Source organism: Anomalospiza imberbis, chromosome 14, assembly GCF_031753505.1.
Source record: "Anomalospiza imberbis isolate Cuckoo-Finch-1a 21T00152 chromosome 14, ASM3175350v1, whole genome shotgun sequence".
NCBI lineage: Eukaryota > Metazoa > Chordata > Aves > Passeriformes > Viduidae > Anomalospiza > Anomalospiza imberbis.
This window is the reverse complement of record NC_089694.1, coordinates 4,598,909-4,625,982: the sequence shown is the minus strand read 5'-3', so window position 1 is coordinate 4,625,982 and position 27,074 is coordinate 4,598,909. Positions and strand designations below refer to the sequence as shown.

The following is a 27,074-nucleotide window of genomic DNA, read 5'->3' as shown; positions in this document are numbered from 1 at the left end:
GGAGCGCTCCCAGCCCAGCCCTGCCAGGGCGCCGGGAGAGGTTGGACAACGCTCCCCGGCCCAGGGAGGCATTGCTGGGTCTGTCCACGGGGATCCCTCCCAGCTCAGGATCATCAAGGATTTCATTATTCCCGCTCCTCCTCCTTTCCCAGTATTGGGAAGTCCTTGCCGAGGTGTGACCTCGGGGTTCAGGGAGATGCTCCAAGGTTGGTCCTGCCGGCGCCGCTTCGCCGCCCCTCAGCCAAGAGCAGCGAGATCTGCTTCTGGAGCAGAGATATGAAGCTGTTCTATTCAATCCTTCGGGATATGGACACGAACGGATCACACAGCCGCATCCCACAGGCAGAAAAACAAGAGAACCAGGAGAACAAGACATTGTCAAGGAGGAGAAATAAATTTTAAAAATAACAAAACACAAACGAATTCCAATAGCGCAACTGAGCTCCAGGTCCCGGCCGTGCATCCTTCAGCCGCGGTGACCCCTGGAGGGCTCCAGGCGGGATCAAACCCGGCGGGAAGGCTCGGGAAGGCTCGGGAAGGCTCGGGAAGGCTCCGGGGCCGCTTGCGGGGCGCTGCCTCCATCTCCTGGGTGCTGCGGGGAGCGCAGCGGCTGCGCCGGGGCCACCGCGGCTCGGCGGGACCTGCCCGGGGATTGCGGGCACGGCCAAACGCCGGGAATTGCCGGCACGGCCAAGGCCGGGAGTGCGGGCACGGCCAACGCCGGGAATTGCCGGCACGGCCAAACGCCGGGAATTGCCGGCACGGCCAAGGCCGGGAGTGCGGGCACGGCCAACGCCGGGAATTGCCGGCACGGCCAACGCTGGGAATTGCGGGCACGGCCAAACGCCGGGAGTGCGGGCACGGCCAACGCCGGGAATTGCGGGCACGGCCAACGCTGGGAATTGCGGGCACGGCCAACGCCGGGAATTGCGGGCACGGTCAGCACCGGGAATTGCCGGCACGGCCAGCACCGGGAATTGCCGGCACGGCCAGCACCGGGAATTGCCGGCACGGTCAGCACCGGCAATTGCCGGCACGGTCAGCACCGGGAATTGCCGGCACGGTCAGCACCGGCAATTGCCGGCACGGGACCCGCACATCCCCCGGGATAGCAGGAGCAGCTCAGCAGCGCCGGCATCCCGCGCGGGTTTGGGGTCACTGTGACCCTGCGAGCAGCCGGTACCCGTTCCCCCGGAGAAGGCAATCAGGAACTGCATTCCCCTTTCCCCACGCTGTTCTTATCCCTGCCCCTCGCTGCCTGCCCACCCACGGAATGACTGAATTCAGCCCCAGACAAGCAGGCGATGACACAACACCTGTGTGCAATGCCTTGCTACGTGATCAGCTTTCAGTTTAGCTGCCCAGACCTCCAGACACGGCTTTCAGCACAGCCAGGTGCCAGGTCAGGGATACACAGGTGCCAGCACTCCACAACTGCAGTTACCATCGAAAAAGTTTCGTGATTCAATACAATGGGAAGGAACCTTAAGGCCCATTTCCTTCCACTCCCTGCTATGGGCAGGGACACTTCCCCTATCCCATGTTGCTCCCAGCCCAATCCAACCTGGCCTTGGACACTACCATGGATAGGACAGGCACAAGCCCATCAGAATTATACTGTGATCCCCCCACAAAAGCCTTAAGAAGCAATAAACCCCCTTAAATGAAGAGATATCCCTCCCTCTGTAATTCCAGCCATCCCTGCAGGACACAAACCTGGATGCTCACAAGAGCCTGAAATGCACCTGCTCAGAAATAAGGAATTTGCACCATCAGCCAGCATTAGGGCATTGCACTTCTTGTTTAAACACAGCTTGGTACAGGACTGCTCTGGGGTAGAACTCTTTGCATGCTGAAAATCAAAGAGCAGGTCCCAAACCAGCTCTGGAGAGTTCAAGATTTGCTCCAAGGCTGGAAATGCAAACTCCAAGGGGAGGGAGCTGCAAGGGAGCCCCTGCCCAAACAGTGCCTCAAGGGACTGCAGAACTGAGCTCACCTCTGCCAAAAGCTTTCTGTGTCTTTCAACAGGCCCACAAGAAGCCCCAGCCTCTGAGAGAAGTTCCCCAGAGGCTCTGGAGGGAAATTGTTAAACAAAAGTTAAAATAAATACAGTTAAATCAGTATTTTGGCAGAACTGCTAGCAGACACTTGCTCCCTCTTCCTGCTACAGCTGGGGCGAGCAAAGATGGGAACATCTTTACCTTAAAGCATTTTGCACCCCATAAAAACCCAGAAGAGATGTGGGAAGGTGCCTCTTACAGTCATAAAGCTTCAGAGATGAATCATGGGGAAAGCAGCTCCTGAGAACAGAAATTTGCAGGAAAACAAAGGGCAGGATACAATTAAGGCACATTCTGGAGTCTCTTTTTTAACACTTGGCTCATCCCTGCCCTTGGTTTCTCCAAATTCAGTCAGGTTGGCTTTTAATCCATGCCTTGTCTCCTCCCACCCAGCAACACCTTCACCAAGCCTGCAGATCTCAATACCTGAGACTCAGGGCTTCAAAAATTATTTTAATGTTTTTGTCCAATTTGATTCGTTTTTCCTACCTGACTTGAATAAAATCACAGAAATCATGACAATCTGGGAAACTTGTACCTGCTGCCTCCTCTGTGGCTCCAGTCCCCCCCTTCTTCTGCCACCAGTGCTGGTAAAAGCAGCGTCTTGTGTGAGCAAACAGCACCTGGGAGATGGACCTGAGGCAAAGGTGGGAAAACCTTCCTGTGCATTCAAAAAGGTAAAATATCCATAAACCATTGTGAATACCAACAGCACCAGCAGTTCTCAAATACCTCAGGAGGATTTTAAACCCAGTTTTTAATGTCATGCCTGCCACTTGTAATGCAAGTGTCTATTTTCAAAGGATCAGATCTTTGCAGGAAAATTCTTTCCTCTTAATATATGGAGTCAAATTTTTATAGACTTGGACAAGTTTTATAGATTTTATATTTAAAAAGCACAGAGGTAGATGGTCCCACCCTGAGGTAACACGTCAATCCTACCACTGAATGTCTGTTTTGCTGCAAGTATGGCATGAAACACTTGACTGAATATCAATTTATAAATAGTTTTTGAGGTATGTGAGATTTTTGGCGAGGTTTATGAAGTAATTCATATACATTTAATTTAGGAATGATTGCTCATTGTTTTTTATGTCCATTTGAAAAACAGAAGCAAGCAAACTTCCAAAGCAGAAGTGATGGATTTCTGTCAATTACCAAATGTTATGAATTTGCAACCCTTTTATTCTAGTACTCAAGGAACTGCCAGCTCATTAAAACTGTACCTTTATGACTGTTTAGGGAGTTTGACAAAAATAAATACAATTCTGAGGTTGTCTTTGGTGTGCTGTAATTGAAGGCAGCAGTGCCAAGAGAAACACCACTGCACTGCCAGACCCAGCCTTGCAAGAAGAAGAGAACGCAGTACAATGCAAACTTTAATGTCAATATATACAGAGCTTTAAAGAAAACATTTCTTTTAAAATTAAATGAAATAAATACAGTATGATACAAAATCCACAATATGCTTAAGAGAAGGAAATGACAGTTACAATATCTGGTAACGGGGACCTTGTGTAGAGTTTCATCTTTGAAGTACCTCAGAGCATGGAATTCATTGCACACTGTTCTCAATTAATGCCCTCTATGGAGATTTAGCCACGTGCCAGGAGAGTTTCAGCTCTAACCAGAGCATCAGTGCAAGATGCCAAAGTGCTTGGGACATTAAGACAATGTAATTAATTATCTAATTAGCAAACACTGCTCAAAAGCCTAATAAAGACACCCAAACCTGAACACTTGGTCCTGCAAAGCAGATCCACCTCCAGCATCCTCGTGTGAAAAACCCCACAAGAGAATTCAGGGTTATTCAAACTCACTATTGGTAATAAGCTATTGCCCAAAAATTAATAATTAAGAGATATAATCAATTAAGTATCTTTTAAAGCTTTCAGAGAAAGTTTGTTTTCATTACACAGGAAAAAATCCCAAGAAAACCAGTTGTTGATGACTTTGTGGGTGACTTCCTAATTATGCAAATTATTACAATACTCAATCAGCTTCAGCCATACCTTAAGGGTGGGGGTTTTCAAATTTGTATCCATTCTTCTATTCCCAAGGAAGAGTAGAATTTGGAGGAGCAAATATTTAAAAATAACTGGAATAGGGACAGATGTTGATGCAGAAGGCTGCTGTGGCATGAATGAAGTGCAGGGGTGTTACCAACAGAAACCAGTGCACACCTCAAAGAGCTTTGGAACAAACTTTTAAGGAGAAATTTGTTTTTAACCTTACAGAGCTCCTATAGGATTAAGGACTCTATTATGATCACAGATTCAGAAACTTTCTGGAAACTTTGAGAAAGAAAAACCTACTCCTTCCTCCCCTCCCACAAATATATGCAAACTTTTAGTTCTGGATAGGACTGAAAAGCTTAAGTGCTACAGAAATACATAAAAACCTGTGTTTGCACTGATGTTTTAGCCTAATTTCACTGATACAAACCAGGAAAATTATTATAACCTTGTGTCATTGATTTAACACAGCTCTACAGACCAGTCTCTAAGTACACTGCAAGGAACTCCCACCTGCTGAAGTTTGCTAGAGGTTATTTTAAGTATTGGACAGCTGAAGATCAGCTTTGGAAAAGGAATTAAAACCTGGAAGACAGAATTCAGGCTCAACACGACTGACTTGGGCGAGGTTTTGGATGCCTTCTCTGGCTGCAAGAACATTCAAACAACACAGGCCTCAAATGAAGAGCAGGCTCAGCCCCCTGCACCTCCTGCTGTGGGCAAGGGGAATTCACTGATTTTGAGCAGAACGGGAAGAAGAAGAAAACCACACAAGCCATGGATCAAGGGCTTGACTGGACCCATCCAGGAAAGCCTTCAGGAAGGGCCCTGTGATCCCACCATGGGCTCACTGTGGTGCCACTGCAGTTTTTGGACATGGAACAGGAATACTGCAGAGTTCCTCACTTTATATCCAAAAGGTAACTGAAGGTACAAATTGAGATATCCTGGGGTGAAAGGACAGCAAAAGAGGTCCTGAGCCCACTCCAGCTCCAGTGGGAATCTGCTTTCTGTGTGCACCAGAGCTGGAACTTACTGATAATGATCATCAAACACCAGAGCAGGAGCTTTTCTGGCAGGAAGCCACGGTCAAAATATTCTATCCTTTAAGAGTTCTGTGGAAATTCCTTTAGTCTGAATGCCTACTTTTGTGTAATTATGAACCTTTGTGAAAATTTGACTTTTCCTAACTCAGTAAGGCAGTAAGAACATCACCAGTTTGTAAACTTGAACTGTGCCCAGATGATATGAAATAATTCCCACCAACCTTTCACTGCAGCCAGAGCACCTTCCCATTACCTGCTCTTCCACCTCAAACCTTTAATTGACAGCTCTTGAGCTGACCATGCTACTTCTAGATATCAAAACCTAAACTGGGAAAGAAAGGGATGAGAAACAGGCAAGGAATTCCCAAAGGAGCCTCACAAAGATGATCACTAAATACAGTAAAAGTAAACTGCAAGTGAATTTTTTCATGCTCCTGCATATCCCAAATATTTCCAAGACTGATATGCTGAAATAGAGCAAGGGAATTTCCCCCCTAAATAAGGACTGTGAGTGGCATACCAGGGTACACTGGCCTGTCAGATAGAACACACCCATATGTTTTCCCCACAATAAGACAACTGTGTAATGTTGCAGTCACCAAAACGTTGCTTTTAGCCCTGGAGTACCACTGGCACTAAAGGCCAGCAGTGATATAAAACAGGGACAGCTTTCCAGGAAATGTTTTAAATATTCAGCAATGAATCAGAACATCCATCTTGTCTGTGTTCTTTTCCTCTCACCACCTCTGTGCTGCACATCAAGAACAACTTGAGTCCCTTCAGCTGCTTCCAACTGCTCTTGTGCAAAATGCTTTTAAGGTGCTTATACTGTGGTGCTTCTAAGCAAGCTAAAAGAAAATACCAACAGAAACACTGTTAAATGATTCATGGGTAAAGCCATTAAAGACCAGCTGCTGCCTTACAGGAAAGCTGAAGACAATTCAAGTTTGACATTTTCATTGTATTCCAGGCCTTGCATTACCTCTTTTCCCCAACACAGCTTTTAGGGCTACATTTCAACCCACATTACACCTTGACCTGGGCTCAGGGGGTTTAACTTCCATCACTTTTGCTTTTTTTTTTTTTTTTTTTTTGAGTGAATTCAAATTCTTCTGGCAGTCAGCTTTAAATTTACATTAAAATGACCCCAACAGAGTGTAGACAAGAGGTTTCCAGGTGTTCTCGCTGGAAAAAGTCTTCATTAGGGAAAAGGAGGATGAAGCAGCTGCAAGAGAGGCAGATTTTGTACTAAACAAAGAGCTTTCCAGGAAGCAGCTGTGTTCTTTGATAAGTTTTCAAGCATTTCACACAGGCACCTCAAAACTAGGCACAAATGGCCCCTAAAGCTTCCAACAGCTATCAAGCACTCAAGAAATTCCATCTGGGGGATGTTCTGCGTGATACAAAGAGCACACCTATGTTTGCTATATCATTAAGTCTCAAATTTACATATATTCATACCTAACTATTTGGCCAGATAATGTCCATCTTCCCCCACCACAACAGAAGAAAGCAGCTTGTCTAAAAGTACTTCCAACACCACCAAGTCGTTCACAGGTATAAGCAAAAACCAGCCAACACCTTTTGTGAAATGTGAGTTACCATCACCCCTCCTGGTGCTTGGGCCAGAATTCTCCTGAAGTTTTTTTTTGCTGTCTCAAAACACTGATTTCTGTCAGCCCTGGGGTCTTGCACTTGAAAATTCAATGATGACAAATGAGTCTGAACTATGTTTGAGTTCTGGTCACTTCACAGTCTAATGTCACTAATATATTTAATATTTATAATCATCCTGCTATGTCACTACAACTGCTCAGTGTCTACAACTTTTGAAAACACTTCTAAGTGTATCTCTGAATGAACTACCAGCAGTTAGCATTGGTCTGGAGTCAGGAAACCCCAAGGTAATTCTGGCCCTGAAATGAATTTCCTCTCCATCCCAGCATTTGGGAACAGCTGAAGTCCTAACACCAGACAGAGAGGGAGAGTGAGTGCTGGCCCCAGGATGCTGAAAGGAGTTTGTCCATAACTGTGAAATTTCTTGGTCAGAATTCCCTTATCTGGGCACACAGCAAGGCTTATGTATTTTCCCAAGCTACCCCTACAGTTAGGCAAAGAGAATTTTGCATTTCTGTTCTGTAATATTTGTACATGCGGCGAGAGAGTCAGAGAGAAGCAACCTTCTATTTAAAAAAAATCAAATAAATAAAAAATAAACCCCAAGTGCCAAGTTGGTTATAATAAAGTGTCAGTTTGTCTCATATGCCAAACAAACCTGATATTGGATGTGTTTAGTGGAAAGACTGCTGAGGAAAATAACACAGTAGCTGTATTAATGGATGGGAAATATAAATAACAAAGGATTGAGCTGCATGATGATGTTTTGAAGTGGCACCAATGTTTCTGAGAGCCTGAATTTTGACAGTTGATGCACACATTGACTTGCTCCAGCTCATTGCAGGACACAATTTGTGATAACAACCACAAATGTTCATTTTCCTGTTAGGGACCATAACCAGCACTTCTTTTGGGTCACAAGAGATCAAATTGAAGTGCAGGATCTTGCACATCCCTTTGGTTTGTATTTGCACAGAAACTCCTCAGCTACTGGCACCATGAAAACACAGACCTGCCAAATCAACAGTGATGAATTAACTCTGGCACACCACATGCTCAACTCTGCATAATAGTCATGGACAAGGGAAAGGAATTGAGTTGAGTCAGTGAAGTGCCCAATTACAAAATGAAGAATTTGCCCCTCACAGCAGGGTCTGAAGGTGTGAAGCAAGAAAACTCACACTGACACTTTATGTACAACTTGGTCATTGGCAACGGTCCCCTAAACCATTTTTTTAAATGGAACCCAGCAAAACTATACAGAATGTGAAAGAATATTTGCAACAGATCTCAAAGGACAGTGTAGAGAAATTCATTATGTGTACCTGATGTTTAAATTAACTTAACAGATACGGCCTGTAAAACAAACACAGTATGAACCTGTGGATTTTTTTTTTCTTTTTAAAAAAAGGACTTTTACAGAATTCAAGTAGTGTAGCAGGAAACCATAGATGCCTTTTGATCACAGGTCAGGCAAAACAGAGCCACTTGTTGGGTTTCCCCCTTGCTTGTGTCTGCTCAGGTGTCCCAGTGGATCTATAAGTCTGTGGATGTGAGCTTTTTCATGCTCCGTCGCTGAGCTAAACTGGAGGCTGCCACAGGCTCCAGCACTGGCTGAAATGTCTTGTGATTCAGTGCAGAATATGTAGCAGCCATGGCTCCCTAGAGAAAAAGGAAATATGTAATAATTCATATATATACAAGTTTTAATCAGAAAATAAAGCAATTAAACATTACTCAACTAACTCCATTAAAACCAAACAAGACTTGTGCCAGGTCATGTGAATTCTCTGAAGTTTGTTAGGGGAAAAAAAAAATCTGTTGTTGAATCCAATGTCTAAGCATGGGTGTCTAACACTTCTTTCATATTTCATTTGTATCCCTTAGATGTAGGAGTCACCTGTTAATGTAGGTCAGAATTTGTAGGTTTCAAGCCAGATTAGCCCCCAATTTCTCAAATACAGCCACTTCAGTGGCCACTCAGGTCCTGACTTCACAGACAGCTCAAGAACTACCTTACAGAAAACACACACAAAAATCTCTTCCCCTACACAGAGGGGGGAGTAACTATTAAAAATTATTATTTACTAATTTAATTTGTAGAGGGATTTTATACAAGGGTATGTAGGGCCAGGACAAGGGGAATGGCTTCCCACTGCCAGAGGGCACGGTTAGACGGAATACTGGGAAGGAATTGTTCCCTGTGAGGGTGGGGAGGCCCTGGCACAGGGTGCCCAGAGCAGCTGTGGCTGCCCCTGGATCCCTGGAAGTGTCCAAGGCCAGGCTGGACACTGGGACTTGGAGCAACCTGGGATGGTGGAAGGTGTCCCTGCCATGGCAGGGGTGGATGGTCCAGCTTTAAGGTCCCTCCCACCCCAAACCATTCCACCATTCCATGAATTTGTCTCACTGTGTGACTTTAATGTGTTGGTACTATGGAAAACAAATAGAAAAAAATGAGACTTCTGTCTGTAGCTCTAAACCAATTGAATAAGCAGCATGCCAGGTGGCTTTACCTTTACTAGATGTGGGGCATCTTGCCTGTTGAGCTGGTAATGAGGCAGCTGGTCCCTACAGGCAATCCAGGAATGCTTCAGCACCTGCTCGGCCGTGTACCGCTGGTGGGGATCCACGTGCAGCATGTGTGACAACAAGTCCTGCAGGGAAGGGAAACACAGATTGCTCAGTCCAAATCATCTTAGGTGGCCTTTACAGCAGCAGGGATGGCAGCAATGAGAGAAGCACCCGATGTGGAGGGATTAACACAATGCCAACACACAGAGATCAGCAGACAAACGGGATCATTCTGTGCCCTGACACTGCAGAAGGCTGAGAACAATGTGTGGTACTATTGGAGCAGCTCAACAGAGCCAGCCTTGATTGCAAAGCAACTCGCTGTTGTGCCTTTCATGTTTATTATGAATATAATCTTTAAAAGACTAGAAATCCTATTCAAATGTAGCAGGCAGATTTTATGGAGGAAAGCTATTATTTGCAAATCTCTCTCCTTGCTCATTCTGCACTTTGGGCTCTGCTGCCTTCTTACTACAAATGAATTCAGGGAGACACCAGCAAGGAATTTTTCCTTCAAGAAGCCACATAAACCATAAAGCCAACAGCAATGGACACTTGTTTTTGCCGGTTAGAAGCATTAGCAACAAGCTACTGATTAATTACAACGCTGGTCCAAAGGAGAGGTGGGTGGGAAGGGCACAGAACACAGACAGCAACAGTTTGAAATAAAACCAAATTATGAGCAAGCTGACAGAATGTTCCCTTTGTTTTAGGTACAAAATGTGAAGCATTCTTAAATACACAGAAGTGACTTTCTCATGCTAAGACAGCAAGAGCCAACAAGCATTCTGAATCACTCCTACTGAAATGAACAATAGTGCAGTTCCAAAGGACTGGGAAAAATATTTAAACATTAATACTTAATATTAATGCTGATCTTTTTAAAAGGTAACACTAGTGATTAAGATACCCACAGAGTGGGTCAACACCTCCCAGGGAATCTATATTCATTACAGATGGAGTTTTTAAATAAAATGTTGGAGCAGATATCCTTCCCTGCAATAAAGTCTGCAGATAATAATAACAAACTACACTTACAGAGCAGTCTAGCTGATAAAGCTCAGTAGATCTCACTGGAATTCTACAAAAATATAAAACCAAAACACATTTATACCTTTGCTGCATCTGAAACAGTGTCCCAGTTGCCTCCACTTAGAGAGAATTTTCCACTGCCTATCCGTACTAGGATCTCCTCAGGAGTATCATTGGGACCATTGGCAAATGGAGTATAGCTGGTGAGAGGAAAAAACCAACAAGAACACCTTGTTATAGATACAAACTGCAAGAAATCGGTAAAATCTCATGAATCAGAGTCAATATCCCACTGCCAACAGAAACATATCACAGAATATATACCCATGCTATTAAATAGCAGTATTTCTAATATTAAATGGCAAGTACAGATTTACCAAGAGAACAGCTTCCAATAGGATTTAGCCATTAGACTAAAAACCCGCTCTTTTTCTGCTAGAGAAGAATTCAGCAAACATCTCTCGTTTGGCCACTAGATGCTTCCTAGAGCTTCATCAGGTTTGGGTATTTAGGAAACTCCAGAGATCACAACCCAGAGTGTTCTACACAGGAATGCAGTGGGGGCAGGAGACACAAGGTGAGTAAAGGGGATGGGGTGGGAGGACAGGAGGCTGGAGGGTAAAAAGAAACCCACTACAAATTTTCACAGACTCAATTCCCTCCTGAAAGCTGGGGGAAGTCTTTGGCACCTCTAAGTTCTGCACTGGGAAGAGAAACCTTGTGAGCTAAACGTGGTTTATTTGGCTTTGACTCAGAGCTGCCTGTCCCACCTGCGTGTCTGTGTCATTCCATCAGCCACTGCCTCACCATTTCTATGGAAGCAAGGATTCAGGCAACATTCTGGGATTTAAGGTAAACAAAACAGCTCAGAAATATTCTCACCCTGCCAACATTGTGTAAAGGAGAACTCCCAAGCTCCATATGTCACAAGCAGCATCATATCCCTGTCTCATGAGAACCTATGAAAGAAAGAGTGTTAAAGACTTGCCATATATTAAAAAAAAAACACCCCAAAACAACACCACGGCCTAAGGAAGGGTAAGACCACCCCTGGGTCATGTCAGAGATTTGATTACTGATTTTCTAATATACAGGTTGCAGTAAATACCAACAACATTTCTTCTTCCCAGATAATATCTTAAGATTTTCACCAGGCTCACATCTTATTTTTAAGGGTGGACTCTGCTGTTTTTAAAGCAGGTTTATAATAAACACATGCACCAGTGTTTAAAAAGCATGTGAGGTTATATTTAAAGAAAAGTAGAAGAATTGTTGAGGTTTTTTTCCAAGCATTGCTGAAAAGTTTTAGCATTTGACACACCAAAAACAGCACAAAGAAAACAGAGCGGCTTGGAATACCTCTGGTGCCACGAAGTTTGCAGTGTAGCAGGGAGTTAGAAGTAGTCCATTTTCTCCTCGAAGTTGTTTTGCAAATCCAAAATCACAAATCCTGATGGAGTCAGCATTGTTTGAATCATCAGTGTATAAAATATTACTGGGTTTAAGGTCTCGGTGCACCACCTTTAAGCAAAGACATTTGAAACGTCATCATTTAGGAGAAGCATGTACATTTCTTTGTAATTTACAATTCATCAAAGCTGTCCTCTAGATGAATATACTTATGAGAGTTTTAAGCAATTATATCATCTTAAAGTACCAAAAATTCTAGTTCAAGTAATGTAATAAAAACCTCCTAGCTCATAATGCAACTGGAACCAACATCACCATTTGGCAACAAGGAGAACAGGACAAAAATCTGCTGTTCCATAAAATGCAGAGTCCAAAGGCTTTGCCAGGATAACAGGATATATTGTTTCTATTATTCACCTTTGTGATAAAATACAAAACCTCTTAGCATGAAAACAAGCCAAGCAAAGCACAGAGGCAAGGGAGTGGTAATTGCAGAGCTGTGACAGGGCTGTGGGTGGGAGGGCTCGCTCACCCCCTGGCAGTGCAGGTAGTCCACGGTCTTGGCGATGGTGAAGAGCACAGCGCTGGCCTCCCGCTCCGAGAAGAATTTCTGCCGCAGGATCCGGTCCAGCAGCTCCCCCCCCTTCATCAGCTCCGTGACCAGGTAGATGAATCTGCCATCATCATACACCTGGGGAGAGGTGTAACAGTGCTCTCACCCAGAACACACACAGAGCATTCTGACATCTGTAGTTACACGTGCCCATAGATCCCCTCCTCCCACAGGAGCGGGCAGCACAAACAGCAGGGCTGCCAGAGCGAGGCAGCTCGTGTGGCATCCTGGGAGCTCATGACTCAAGCTGTTAATTCATCACTCTCAATTCACGTTGTTAATTCATCACTCCAAGTTACATTTTGTAGTGTAAGAGCTTCTCTTGGAAGAGGAGAGCAGCCCCACAGTCCTGACTGCTCCTCCCTTCCAGGGCCATTCTGGCACAGACAGGACAACATGCAGGCCACTGCTTTCTCAGGTTACCAACACATTGGCTGCTCCTTTAAAGCAAGAAGAAATATGGCATTTCTAACCTTTACATCATTTCTCACCTCAAGCTGGTTAAACAGCCTTTAGAAAAAGTTAATACCAGGACAATGTTGGGTTTTGAGACACTCCCTCTACTGTTACATACTGCTCTCCCAGTAGATTCTTCTATGTCAAAGAAATGTAATGAATCCCAATAAACTGCCTACAGCTGCATTTATTTTTTCAGCATTGTCTAATGAGAGGCAGCAGAAAAGGAAGTACATACATCCTTTAAAGTAATAATATTTGGATGTTGCCCATAACGCATGAGAATCTCGATTTCTTCTGAGGGATCCCTTTTGCTTTTATCAATTATCTGCAAAATATAACAGGAAAAACAACCTACATAAACAACGTCTATTAAATAAATGCTTGGTTTTTATTTATATTCTTCTTTCAACAACAGAATAAAAAAATTCTAGAGTTCATTACTTCTTACTAACCATGAGTAATTCATCTTCCAGCTCCTCATCTCATTTATTCCTTTCTTGCTCTATCCTTGTTAAAATTTTATCATTAATGCAGCCTGTCCTGCTCCACTGAACAAGGAAATGCACTGGTCTGAAGCATCACTAATTCCCTGCAGCCCAGTTCCACCCTTGTGAATCTCATTTTATTTCAGGTGTTCCCATCACTGTGCAGTATTTTCAGCTTTCAAGATTGTAACTGATTAACACATAAAAACACAGCAACTGGAAAACTCACAAATCTAAGTTTTCAAATCTACTAGCCAATCTTTTCAGAATGTCAGAGTGGAATTGATGCCAGTACCTTCACAGCAAACTCCATGTTTGTAGCTATGTGGATGCATCTCTTGCACACAGAGTAGGAGCCCACACCAATATCTTCCTTCAGTTCATAGACATCAGTGAACTGTGCACTGTTTCCATGAAGCTGCTTTAAAAAAACACAGGCAAGTGGTTACCTAAAGCAAAAGGATTCTCTTTGCCATTACACTGGTACCAACAGCAGAAGCTTCTCCTGCTTGCTCATGATTTTTCTTTGAAATTCTGCCTCCAGAAAAACAGCAACTCACTTTTTAGAATTAAAAATATCCCATGGAAGTATTTAATGAGACACATTGTACAACAGTCTCCTCAACAAAGCAAGAACAACTGTAAATAAGGAATACTGGCCAGTCTTTGGCATGCCAAGGAAGTTTCCCAAAAAGCAAAGCATTACCTGGACTATGGGCAGGATATTGGTGAGGGGTGATATTTTATGGTCTTCTACAGTAGTAGTTGCAACAAAACTAAATCCCTTGAAGAGCTGGTGGGCGTTTGCACTGGGTGGGACCCCTGGAGAATCTGGGGGCACACAGACACAGGATTAGTGTGGCTACAGCCCAGCAAGGCTATTTCAGAGCATCCAGGAGAGGCATGTTACAAAAAAAATCTTGAGGGAAGTGAAGCAAGCAAGAGGAACACCAATGCTAAATATTAAATAAAACTTCTAGTTTGTTATCTGTGCTCTCTTACTTCAGTAACACAAACAAGTATTCCAGGGTTTCATCTAAAACTGCAAAACACTGCAGGAATTTACGTATGAACACATGTTTTAAGGAAGAAGTTTATTGAAACAAAACTACTTATGGAACAGAAATAAAAATCATTGCCATGTGCTCACAGGCTTTGTAACACAGAAGAGCAACAACAGAATGTGCTGCTTCAGTGGTGAACGAGCTGCTGGCAAGGCACAAGTGAGGCAGCACAAGAATATCCAATTAGTAAATCTTTACTGAAAAAATATCCCAGAATTATTAGAATTAAGTTTTCCTCAGGTTACATTCTGTGCACCCCTGAATTCACTGTCTGAAATCTCACAGTGAGCACAGCTCAATAATTTTGTCCTCTTAAGAGCACAGACCTTCTCCAACAATCATGAGAAAAGGGTTTAAAAAGCTGGATGCAGCAGGAAAGAAAAAACCTCACAAAAGAAAACCTGAAGTGAAACTTGAAGCAGACCAAGAAATAATAATGATAATAGTTAATGTTTCTTAAAGCAAGGCATTCTCAATGAAATACTAACCCTAAAAAGAATCACTGCTGCAATAAAACTGAGTTTATTTTATACTAAATACTTCCTCTCAAACACTGCATGCCTGACTTGAATCATAACTAGAAACCATAGTCCAGCTTTTAATATTCCATTTATTTTTTTCTTCCTGAGTCAAAAATTAGCAAAATATTCAAAGAACAGAAACCTGCTGAGGGGAACATCCTCCTTCAAAGCCCTGAAACCCTGGTGCATCCTTTCCTTTTAACTTTGTCCCTGGCTTCTCTGCTTGTTGTTTTAGCATTAATTTGACCCACCTGTCCCACAATCCTCACCACTTTATAGCCATGCCCAGTTACCTTTTGGTGTTTTTGCTGTGAATTCTGGATCAAAACAGAAAGTATCTTCTGGCTTTCCAGAGGCAGGTTTGAATGGAGGCTGAATTTCTCTTCTGAACAGTTTCTGAAAGAGAAGGACAAAGATTTAAGAGTCACTGAAGCTTCCATGGGTGCTGTTATTTTGCCAAGATAAAGGGTAAAGGACAAAGACCTCAACCTATGTCAGGCACATCCCTCTTGGCAAGGAACTGCCCATTCTCAAAGCTCTAGTCCAGGTTTTTCCTAATCCACCCAACTAAATCAGGGAAAGATCTCAAATCTGCAGTAAATCCTATTTACAGCTAAGGAACAGAAAACTTCATGTCAAAAGATGTTGAATCCCCATGCAAAATTGAGGAAGTTCTAAGAGCATTTCCTTGCCATTTCTCTCCTTCTTTCAGATCTAGTTTTTCCAGTTTTTAATTTAACCTTCCTGCACAGAAGCATACAGTATATTTTAGTTAAAAAAACCCAAACCAACCAATCAAAACCAAGGAAAGGGGACCTAAATTCATCCCAAATAAACCAAGAGGTAAAATACAGAAGTATCATCAACACCATCAGAGTGAAATAAATAAAAAATATTGTCAAATTGAAATTAAAAAAAAAGAAAAAAGAAGGAGCTAGATATACTGAGCTTTCAAACTTCCCTGCTGGTATTTATTTCAACATCAGACCCTTCAAAAGGAAAAAAGTAAATAAGCCAAACAAGACAACAACTGCTGAAGTGTATTCACATAAAGCAGTGAAGTTTTACCGTTGCTAAAAACTTGTTGCTGAACAGACTCTGAGGTAGCTGCTGCATGAACACAGCTAGAAATCACTTTTCAGAAATAAATACAGGAGAGAAACAGATGGATAATGGTGAGCACTGCCCTGTGTGGCTGCAGCTCTGTCAGCACAGCCACATCTGATCTATTCCATCAAGCACTGCAGCCTCACAGCACAGGGGGATTTATTTCACACACAGCACCCTGGCTTTGAGAACGCTTCTGGCAAACACAGCTCAGAGCATGAGCACAGAGCAGAATCATAAAGTGCTGCTGAGAAACTGAAGCCAGGAGTTGTGAACTTGTAGACTTTGGATCATCTTGGAGCACTTGAGTTCATTCCTGAGCTGTGACTGGGATGGGAGTGATGCAGAGGGAAGTCCAGAACAGTTACAGCCACAGGGAGCACTGGACAGACACTTCCTGCAGGATTCCTGGGAACACCAGCAGCCTCTCCCAAATACAAATGCTCTAATGGATCATTTCGGCTTGAGAATACTGCAACTCTTAATTATTTAAAAAGTAAATGCACGATTTGTAATTAATAGTCTCTATGTGCAGTAAATACTGCAGCTCCAGATGCCAAGGAATTCGAGGAGAAGCCAGGATGTGCCAGTCAGCAGTAATGCAGTGTTTGCTGTGCCCTATTCAGATGTAAATACTTCTACAAATGCTACAACACACAGAAAAATTAGCAACAGCTTTATCATTCAGAACCTCTTGTACTCACATTCCAGTCAACAGTAGAAAAAAAAGGATGTCTCTTGATTTCTTCAACTCCATCTGAACCAGCTCCTGAACAAAAGAAAGACTGTATTTAACACGCTTGTGGGCAAAGTCTTTGAAGACTGCACTAAAAATTAGTTAATTTCTCAAAAGTTTGCACAGACATGGTTATTTGAGGGAACTGTGAATACAGAAATATTCCAAGGATGTCAAATACCCAGGGAGGCAAAGAGAGCACAAGAAGCCCATAAATACAGTGTCAATATTCTTTGCTGTGACACTGTCAGAGCTTTGGCTCACTCCTAAGTTACTGATCCCACATTTTGACCATTCCTTGGCCAAACCCTGTAAGTCATGATCCAAACTAACAGGAAATGGTACCCAAACATTACTGATCACCCAGAGCTTGAGTCTCTAGCAACTACTTTTTTTTAAAAATAAAATGTTAGGCTGAGTTGATAATTTAAAGCGCCAAACAAATGAACCAACCTAATCTATTTGATGGGTTCCTTTTAAACAACATCCTCAGGAGACTTTGTGCTTCAGGGCTGAGGAACTGAGGCATTCCCAGCTTTGCTCTAAAAGAAAACAAGAGAACAAGTCAGAGGAAGAAACTTATCTTAGTAAAACCTGTCTACACAGATTTCACTGCACAATTTGATGTATCAAGGATGTATTCCAAAGCCTTGTAGAGAGCACATACTTAACTCATCAACTTTCTAAGTTTCCTATTATAGGAGTGGTTTAAAATAAAATCCAACAAAGAACAAACACAGACCAAAACCACAAACCCCACCCAAGCAAGCTTTCTGCTGAAACAGAGTAAAATAATTATCTTAGGAATATTTTTAAAGTTATCTTCATGTCACCAGGAGGTTTTACCAAAATAAGTACCAGTAACAGAAGAGATTCACCAAATCCCCAATTACCTGCCCTTGAAGTGATTGCTGCTATTCCTCCAGGGCTCATTGAGCCATCATATAAAAGCTCACTGACTTTAGCATTTATTGTATTTAATGAAAACTCGAATGCCAAGGCAGGAAGTTCTTGTGCAGAACTGCAGCATCACTGGGAGCTGCAAGGGAGGTAGCTCGTGGTCTAACCCATCCCTTCGCAGGCAGCACCACCATGAACTCCCACTCAGGGCAAGCTCCAAGTGCCCTGTGCTGGGAAGAACAGGGTTTCTCTCTCCTCCCCCATCACCCCTCAGAGGGCCCAAGGCTCTGCCTGTACCAGGAGGAAACTCTGCTAGCTGAGCACAGACAGATGAGAACATATTTGCCCCACAGCCCTGCTCACTGAGCACCAGCTCGCCCAGTTTGTCCAGTCCAACAGCTTGTGTTGTAACTGGGGCAATTTAAGATGAGAATTTGAGCACGTAAGGGCTCTCCACACATCTGTACACAAAGCAACACCTGATCACCTGCTGCTTACAAAACAAGGCGTGCTGTAACAGCAGTGAGGGAGTGTAACAACAACAGGAGTGTAAATCAAGCTGCTCTCAGTCACTGCACTGTTCTTATCTTTATTATACGCCTACAATCAAAGTACAGATTCATCCCTGAGATTTTAATTGCTGGGGATACTAAATGGTACTTCACAGTCTGGGATCTAAAGCTTATCAAGGGGTTTTGCTTTTTGCTCCTATTGCAGCTCAGTGCTCTTAGAATCTTAAAATGATTTGGGTTGGAAGGGACCTTAAAGTTCATCTTGTTTCACCCCCTGCCATGGGGACACCTTCCACAAGACCAGGCTGCACAAGGAGTTACAAGAAGCTGTTAAAACATGTTTAAAATGACATTTTTGGACTTCTGAAAAAGGAAGGAGATATACTTACTTCAGTATCATATTCATAGTCTCATTTCGATCTTTACCTTGAAAGGGCAGGGTACCAGTAAGCATTTCAAACTGGAAAGAACAAATGTTAATCTAAATCAACACTTCTTCCCCCAACTGCTGAAACAAAGTGTTAAGCACTGCACTCTTTCCTACCTCTACACCACACTGGATGAACTTTGAAAAGATTATGGAAATGTTCCCAAATCTAAAATTCTGCTCTCACTTGCAGTTTACATGATGAGAACAGTGTAGCATGATGATGATGGAGGAATATCATACATCAAGAAGCTACTTGAAAGTAATAAAATCTCCAAAACCAGGTTTTAGATCTTGCCATATTCCAAAAACTGCAAGAATGGTAAATTCTAAAACAGCAGTTTACTTGTCAAGTCCATCCTCCATGTCAGGCTGATGCTCTAACACATCCCAGGAAGGGCAGAAGTGGCAGCACTTACTGACTTATCTCACTACTCCACTCCAGCATTCCTTCCACAGGCTCACTCTCACAGAAATGCCATTAATATTCCTTCACACCAAGCTTTCAAGACTGTTTTTAAATTTAACTATGAAGTAACATGCAAAATAAATATACAAAGTGAAGTCTCACACTGACTACAACTGGTTTTAACTAATGGACGACACAGGATTTTTCAGGTGCCTTAAAAGTGAAAAATCAATTTTATTCTACCCAGTAGCAATTCAGCCACTGAAATGTCCCCCTTACCCAAGCATCCCTAATCAGAACTGGACAAGCTTATTCTAAGTGCATTTGTGTGAGCTTAGCAAGGGAAGCAAGAGGCAAATACAGTACCATGAGGACCCCAAAGGACCACCAGTCAGCACTTTGGTTGTGCCCTCGCCTGTTTACCACTTCAGGAGCCATGTACTCTACAGTACCACAGAAAGAATAGGCCTTCTTCTCTTGGTCTACTGATTCCTTGCTGAGTCCAAAGTCTACAACAACAGCACCACAAGAATACAGCCAGTAAAACAAGTCAGGGGAACACAAATAAATCAATATAGGGTAACTCAAAATGCAAGCGTTGAGAGGTTTGGGTTGGTTATTTTCAGAAATATGATTAGCATAGCTCTCCATCAAACAAGAGACTGCAGGTATCTGGAGAGAGCACATTTAGTTTACTACACACCTCCAAAACCATTCTAAAAGTCATTAAATTCATGATTAGCCATTAAAATTATTACTGAATTAACTCGACATTTGAAATCCTACACCTTTAGAGCTCTAAAATGCTCTAAAGTTCTCATTTTCTCTGTTTACTGCCTGCTTTATTCACACAAAAAATTGGATAAAAGTAAAAATCAGTTTCAAGGGGAATGCAGCCTGCATGGTCTGGTCTTACTGAATGATGAATAAATAAAATCACACTAAAAATATTGTTGTTACATAAGGCAACATGGTTCTGTAACCTGCTTCAAGTTCAGTACAGAACAGCCCTGCATTCCCAGAATATTTCATTCCCAGAACACTTTTTCCCTATTGTGAATACACCAGTCCTTGACACTGGCTCAGCTCTCAGACACCCTTTTTTTCACAGGAGAAAATGACTGCTAATCAATGATCCCATCCATTACTTCCACTTTCAGAAGGAAGTGACAAATTTAGGATTGAATTGTGTTTAAATATAGCAGAATTTTAAAAGGGATGCATTTCATAAACCTGATTTCCATCACCATTATTCTATCAAGTCTTTGAGGGTTTAAAAAACATTTTCTCTTAGAATCTAAGATCAGTATCTTAGCTTAAAATATATGATGAAATCTCTAGTACAAAATCATCACCTTCAATGTAATTTAAAGCTTTCAGAAATTTATAGTGATTTGTTTTCTAAGTAGTCTTTTATATACATCATTTTCTAGAATATATGTATTTGGATTGTTCCTCACAGAACTATTTTCTGCAATTTTTATATGCATTTTAAATTGATAATACAGAAACTCAAACTTATTTACAAAGAGCTGTATTAATGAGTGGTGCCTACCTGTTAACTTGATATGTCCTGCTTCATCAAGCAAAATGCTGAAAATTAAAATTCACATTCACCAAAACACATAAAGATCAATGCTCACATAAAACACTTAAAATACAAGTTAAAAATGATGACATCAAATTCTGTTATTTTTTAAACAAGCTAAAATTATTTCATTTAAACCACAGATACATGTTTTACATTTTATAGTTGTTTACAAAGTCTTAACAGAAACAGTTTTAATTTTTTACAATGAAAAAGGCAAAGCAACAAGCAAAATACACATAATAGTGGTAAAATACATTTTACTTTACTTTTCTGGCTTCAGGTCCCTGTACACAATTCCCAAGCTGTGAAGGTGATCCAAAGCAAGGGCCAGTTCTGCGAGGTAGAATTTCACATCTTCCTCTGTAAACATAACCTAATAAGAACTGTATAGATTTACCTTCTGATCTTGTCTTCAGTTTTTAAAACTGCAATCTAAAAAATATATAGTCCTGTCTGCCTAGATTTCAAACTTAGTTTTGAAAGTCCCTTGTAAACTCATAATTCATAAGTTCAGCCAAGAGAAATGATTTACTAATATCTGTTAATTATAGAGTACACAAAGAACTACCTGCAACACTTAAATAAAGCCATCAGCATTACTGCAGAGCATTAATTAACTTTTAGATAATAAATTAATTGTTATATTTAGTGTAATTGACACCCAGCACTCCTCCTGCCACAAACCCAGACAGTTTTCCACTGCATCATAAAATTTAATACATGGCTGCTGTATTGGGTGAGTGTGAATTCACATTAACAAGATTTCGGGGAAAAAAAGCAAAAATCATTTAGGACTAAAACATGGAGAATAAATCACTGGTGGCAATAACAACGACAGCCTGGGAGTTGAAGAACCTGCTCTGCTCTTAGGAAAAAACTATTAAAGAACCCTGGTGAGCCACTGAAATATTGATGGTACTTCTAGAGCAGAGATGCACTTCTGTCCTGAACACTCCACAGGTTGCTTTAATTTAATATACAAAAACTGTGCCTGCTTTGGCTCTTGTCATGTTCTACAAATTGCTGGAGAGCTTGGAATCTTTAAATAACTGGATTGAATTTGGTCTTTAAGGGAACTATTCCCCTATTTGCTGAATCCAGCAGGATTTCAAGCTCCTCCAGCAATTTGTAGAACATGACAAGAGCCAAAGCAGGCACAGTTTTTGTATATTAAATTAAAGCAACCTGTGGAGTGTTCAGGACAGAAGTGCATCTCTGCTCCAGAAGAAAGTGCAGTGCAATGGAAGTACCCGGGCTCCCTGATTCCTGCCCCTGCTCTGAATTGCTCAGGTGTGATCTGTTCTCCAGGCTGGAATATTCCTCATTTCCATAAGGACAGGTGCTGACCTCAGGTGAACAATGAAGCTGTTGCACTCCACACAGTGTCACCTTCACACCTCTAAAGATCAGTGTTCATGCTGGGTTTCATCTCTTTCAAAAGAGCAAAGGGAAACCTTGGATTTCATTACTCCTTGGAGCAGCCAAAATGCAAATCTCAATATAATGGTGCTAAATGCTAATCTACCATCTCCCCATAATGACATGTAAAGCTGTTCTCTGGGTCAAGTCAAACATGATGCAAGTCAGCTCCATTAAATATTACCAACAAAAACTTCATTACACACTCATCTCACCGCCACAGCTGAAACTCTCATACCCACATTAGAATCAAAGACCAACAAAATAACTTCAGTAACTTCATACTAAACCAAATTAATTTAAAATAATCCTTGTGTGCAAAGTATGGAATGCCACAGGGAATTTGTCCTCATGTGCATTGTCCATAGGCTGTGCTTTACTATGGACTTTTGAAACTACCTCACATTCCCACCAGAAAATAAAAACCTGATTTTTTTCATATCTATATACACAAAAACCAGTATAAAAGGTAACTGAAGTGTTCCAAGAAACAGGTGGAGTCTCAGCAGTAAGAAAACTTGAGAATTACTACTCCTTGATTCCCACAGGGAACACATCCCTCCTTCAACCCCCAGCAGGAGTTCTTATGGATATAGCCTTGCATCCCTTATTGAAGAATGCTCCACAGGGGATAATCCCAGCTGCGTTAGTGCAAGAGAACAGCTCTTCCTGCTCTTCCAGAATTCCCTCTGGAATTGGACATTCCGTATCAAAGCAGAGCCTGACCTCTTTCCTACCTCCTGCTCCAATAACCCAGGACAAGTCAGTCACTTTACGTTTTTAACAGCCATTTTAGCTTCCCGATTAATTAATTTTGAGCTCAATTCTTCGACTTAATCACTGTGTAACCAATCTCAGCTTTTAACAAAAATGCCTTTAAATTCTTTCTCTTTTGCCTGTTCCTAAAACAAAACCTTTATTTTTATGAGAAGTGTAAGGGGAAAAAACCTCTCTCCGGGCCTTACGTATTGGGAATAAACAAATTCCGCCGTGCCATGAAAAAAATCAGAGAACACAGTTTTCTCATTTAAGAAAGTGGCTTCTCCTGTGCTTTGGCAATAAAAATGGATTTACAGTGGTTGAAAACACTGAAAACCTCACTTGCTGTGAAGCTGTTGAGAAACTGCCATTAAAAATTTAGATCTTCATAAAAGGTTTGTCAAAAGAAAATAAAAGCCTTCTAAACATGGTCATAACACTTAAGGTAACATATAATAAATATTTGATGGCAAACGTTTCTAAAAAATAACAACAGCCTGTAGCTGCATCCCATTCCCTCCTCTGGAGCTCTCCCTCCAGGAAACAAAAATAGAAATGAAAAACTCAAGGTCCAGTTGTGTGCCAGGGTTGGATGGAGGGGAGTGGGCTCAAAAGCACTCTGTCCCCTCACTTTGTGGGATTCAGGATGAGCATTTGGATTGCAGCACCAGGCAATTTTACAGTGCAGCAGAAAGCTCTCAGGGCTGCAGGATTCCAGGAGCACCTAAGCTGACTAAGAGCATGAGAACTACACATCCCCTTCCTCCAGTGCTAAATATTCATTTACTTCAGTTGTGTTTCCAAGCAACAAAACATTTTTAGACAAAAGAACTCTACTTTGCAGATGCCAAATTAAAACTTGGGCTACTCATCAATACACACTTGGGTTTCTTAAGGATAGAACAGAATCTAGAATATGTAAGGAAAGCCCAAAAGTTATTAAAAACTTTACTATGACAAGAAATATGGGGGAAAACAGGCTTAGAAGCCAATCCTGTACCAACAAAACCCAGCCCCTGTCTAAGAGTGAGTGGAGATAAAATTTTAGGTACTTACCTCTTTGGATAATCGTGTGAATACATCTCCTCCCCTGAGAAAATCCAATATTAAATAGAGCTTCCCTTCAGTCTGAAAGGCTTTAAAAAATTTTAAAAAAGTAAATAAAAATCAATAGTTGTATGACAAAGCTACAAAACAGATCTGAATGCATTCACAACTAAGAAATTTCAGTAACAGGCAATACTTTTGTTGTGGAAGTGAAATAATTCAGCAGCACATGAGGTAATTTACTGAATGATTCCTCGCTTCTTCACAGAAGAAAATCTTAGTCATGAGAGATGATTAAAATAATGTTCTTTTATTTCTCCTGTGTCAAACAGGGAAGCAGCAAGGACATCAATTACTGTGGTTTGGTTTAAATCAATGAAAAGTACAATATCTCTGCAGAACTTGAATGTAAATAATCTGAAAGTTCTTACAAGAGGGCTCAACATAAAACTTTTATACAGCTATGTATTTACATTCCTATTTTTTTTCCAAGTTGCTAGAACCTAATGTGAACCTTCCAAAAGTGAGAGAGAACAAGAGCAGCAGTGCCTTCAAGAGAGGGAAGGAATATCGGTGCAGGGATCCCCGACACGGGAAGAATGATGTGCAGAACTGCAATGATTTCAGAAGGCTAATTAATTACTTTACTATACTATACGGCACTAACAAGAACTATCACTAACTAACTAGAAAAACTCGTGACTCTCTCTGAGAGTCCTGACACACACGTGGATCCAACTGGTCAATGAAGCCAAAGAACCATCACCAGAATCCAATCGAGCAATCACCTTGGGTAAACAATCTCCAGACCACATTCCACATGGGCACAAACAAGGAGCAGCGAATGAGATAAGAATTGTTTTGATTCTCTTTGCTTCTGCCACAGCTTCTCTCAGGAGAAACCCTGAGAAAGCCCAGTCTCTCTCTGTTCAGAGGGCATGTGAATAGCACAAAGAAGGGTAGGCAAAGCAAAGGGATCTGTACCAACCATAGTGCAGTTTGACGATGAACGGGTGATTCACTTCCACCAGGATGTCGCGCTCCATCTTGGTCCGGACCCTGTCCCGAACTGAGGGGAGACAGGAAAAAAACAACAACAGTGAGACACAAATGCATTTAGTACAACACAGAAAGGCTCTGCTGGCTAAAGGAACCTCTTCCTTCATCACCTGATTTGTTTTTAATGTTCAAGTCTCCCACAAAACTCCTCCTTGTAGACAGCAAGTCTCTGGTTTGTTTCCTGCCTGCCCCAACTTTCTTCTTTGCTTCACTGTATTTCCAGCACATCCCATATTTTGTGATAATCCATATTGCTTTCAAGAAGAAAGCTCCTATCTATGTTCCCAACTTCAATTTTTGAATTAACTCTCTGTCCTGAATATGAAATATTTTTAAGATTACTTTTTCCCCTTTAACAGGAACAGTCCTATTTACACACAGTGGACTCGCACCCATTCAAGTGTCTCCTGAAAGCCATAACACTGAATTAAATTGTTCTGGCTCCTGGAACAAGGGAATGACTTAATTTTAACCACAGCAGAGCTCTGACTTAACAAAAGACAAAAGGAAAACTGTTTATGAAATTAACTTGCTTTCATATAATGGAAAGTCTAAACAGAATTAAATAATCCAATTTTAAACTTTGAAAGAGCATTGCTGACCACATAATTAAAGCTACCCGGCCAGATTTAAAATAATACTTAAACATGAACTTACAAGTCACTCTAAAAAAACCCTCCTGTCAGAGAAGAGTTATGAACTCACTGACAAATATTTAAGATTAAAGAAAAAGCTTTTAAATACAGGTGCACTAAACCCCATGGTCCAAAGTCTCAGTTGAAAGACAAACCTACCTTTTAAAGAAGCTTTTTTCAACACTTTCATTGCATAAAGCTGCCCAGCATCAGGCCCAATTATCTTCCTCACGAGGAAGACCTGGCAATACAAAGTCCATTTTTAAATCACTGCAAGCTTGGTAATCAAACCCAAACTCTCACAAAGCATTTGCAAACCTCCCAATAATGTCAGGCAGCTTCCAGTGCTCTGGACCAAGCACACACCTTTAAAGGAAGAGCAGAACTGCATTCCCTGATCAGATCAGAGCTGCAAAGCACCAAGCTCTCTGAAGCATGACACTGCCCATAAACTTTGGATTCTTTCTTGATTTATCAAAGAAGTTCTTACAGAAAGAGGTTTCTATCACTTTCTTGGAGAATGATGGTCCTGCCTGGTCTGCCACCTCCCAAGAGGTTTTTGAGGTTTAAGACCCAAGTCCTGAATATGAAACATTCATTTTTATTAACGAATTCTGCCGAAGTGGTGAGATGAAAGCAAGGAAACCTCACCATTTAAGATCAAAGCACCTTCTCCCTCTGGAATAGCAACTCCAACAGGTTTTTCAGCTTTTTTCTCTCCAGAAGAGTTTTAAAGATAGATGGGATACAACTTGACACTGAGTAAAGCATATTAGATATAGTATTGCATTACAAAGACATGGAGCTACACTGATTTTTAACCACCAGATCTTCCAATTTACAAAATGGTTTGACATGTGCTCCTACTTCTAAATTGTTGTTGTTATAATAGCAATTACTAGTTATGAATTAACAAGTTTTGCTGTAAAAAACAACATACAAGTCACAACAGAAAGCCAAGAGCTCCCCACAATTGCCTCTCTGATCTCAGCTTATCAGACTTTCATTTACAATTAATTTATTTACATCTCAAAATGATATATATTTTTCAATGATCTTGTCAAGTTTTCCATTCTAAAATCAGAAATTCAAGCACTGTCATGACTAAGTTGTACAAGGTTGGGAGAGGGATTGTTTTTATTTTAAGCTCTGGTTAGAAGAAAAATATCATGTTTCAAGGTTGTCTGGCTTTTTGTTTTAATAAGTTTTGCCCAATAATTGACCTACAGCAGTGCTCTTCTATAGGCCAAGGTGATAGAAAATAGTAAAGGGAATAATTTGAACACCAGCAACTAAGAAGACAGCTGTAGATTAATACAATCACAATTATAAAATATTAATAATAAGCACATAGGAATATTTTAGTCCTAACAACCAACAACTTGTGAGGACACAAGGAATTCATGTGCAAGTTACAAATTTTAGCTAGTAAGACCCAAAAGAGCTGAAAACTACTGAAGCACGACCTATTTATTTAATTTGCAGACAAATCCTCCATAACTCCCCATCTGCTTTAGAAGGCACATCAATCCCGAGAGAATGAAGAGAGAAATTCAGTAATTCAGGAGGTTTAACCC

General features: G+C 41.5%; 1 protein-coding gene across 4 annotated transcripts in view; it reads right to left on the bottom strand.

Moving 5' to 3' along the window:
• Window positions 1–3,424: 3,424 nt before the first annotated feature.
• Window positions 3,425–27,074, bottom strand: part of RPS6KA6 (ribosomal protein S6 kinase A6) — a 36,977-nt gene continuing 13,327 nt past the window's right edge. For 3 of the 4 annotated variants that reach the window (XM_068204584.1, XM_068204587.1, XM_068204586.1), the window contains exons 4-22: window positions 25,657–25,738; window positions 24,792–24,872; window positions 23,813–23,892; window positions 20,845–20,951; window positions 20,543–20,580; window positions 19,354–19,496; window positions 18,541–18,611; window positions 17,193–17,281; window positions 16,708–16,772; window positions 15,190–15,292; window positions 14,018–14,142; window positions 13,607–13,732; window positions 13,062–13,151; window positions 12,287–12,445; window positions 11,704–11,865; window positions 11,227–11,303; window positions 10,427–10,544; window positions 9,255–9,395; window positions 3,425–8,400 (exon numbers count right to left, since the gene is read on the bottom strand). In XM_068204584.1, coding sequence (XP_068060685.1) covers window positions 8,275–8,400; window positions 9,255–9,395; window positions 10,427–10,544; window positions 11,227–11,303; window positions 11,704–11,865; window positions 12,287–12,445; window positions 13,062–13,151; window positions 13,607–13,732; window positions 14,018–14,142; window positions 15,190–15,292; window positions 16,708–16,772; window positions 17,193–17,281; window positions 18,541–18,611; window positions 19,354–19,496; window positions 20,543–20,580; window positions 20,845–20,951; window positions 23,813–23,892; window positions 24,792–24,872; window positions 25,657–25,738 — 1,983 coding nt within the window. In that variant the 3' untranslated portion in view covers window positions 3,425–8,274. The remainder of the gene's footprint in view (window positions 8,401–9,254; window positions 9,396–10,426; window positions 10,545–11,226; window positions 11,304–11,703; window positions 11,866–12,286; window positions 12,446–13,061; window positions 13,152–13,606; window positions 13,733–14,017; window positions 14,143–15,189; window positions 15,293–16,707; window positions 16,773–17,192; window positions 17,282–18,540; window positions 18,612–19,353; window positions 19,497–20,542; window positions 20,581–20,844; window positions 20,952–23,812; window positions 23,893–24,791; window positions 24,873–25,656; window positions 25,739–27,074) is intronic. The other variant, XM_068204585.1, reaches the window with a different exon arrangement.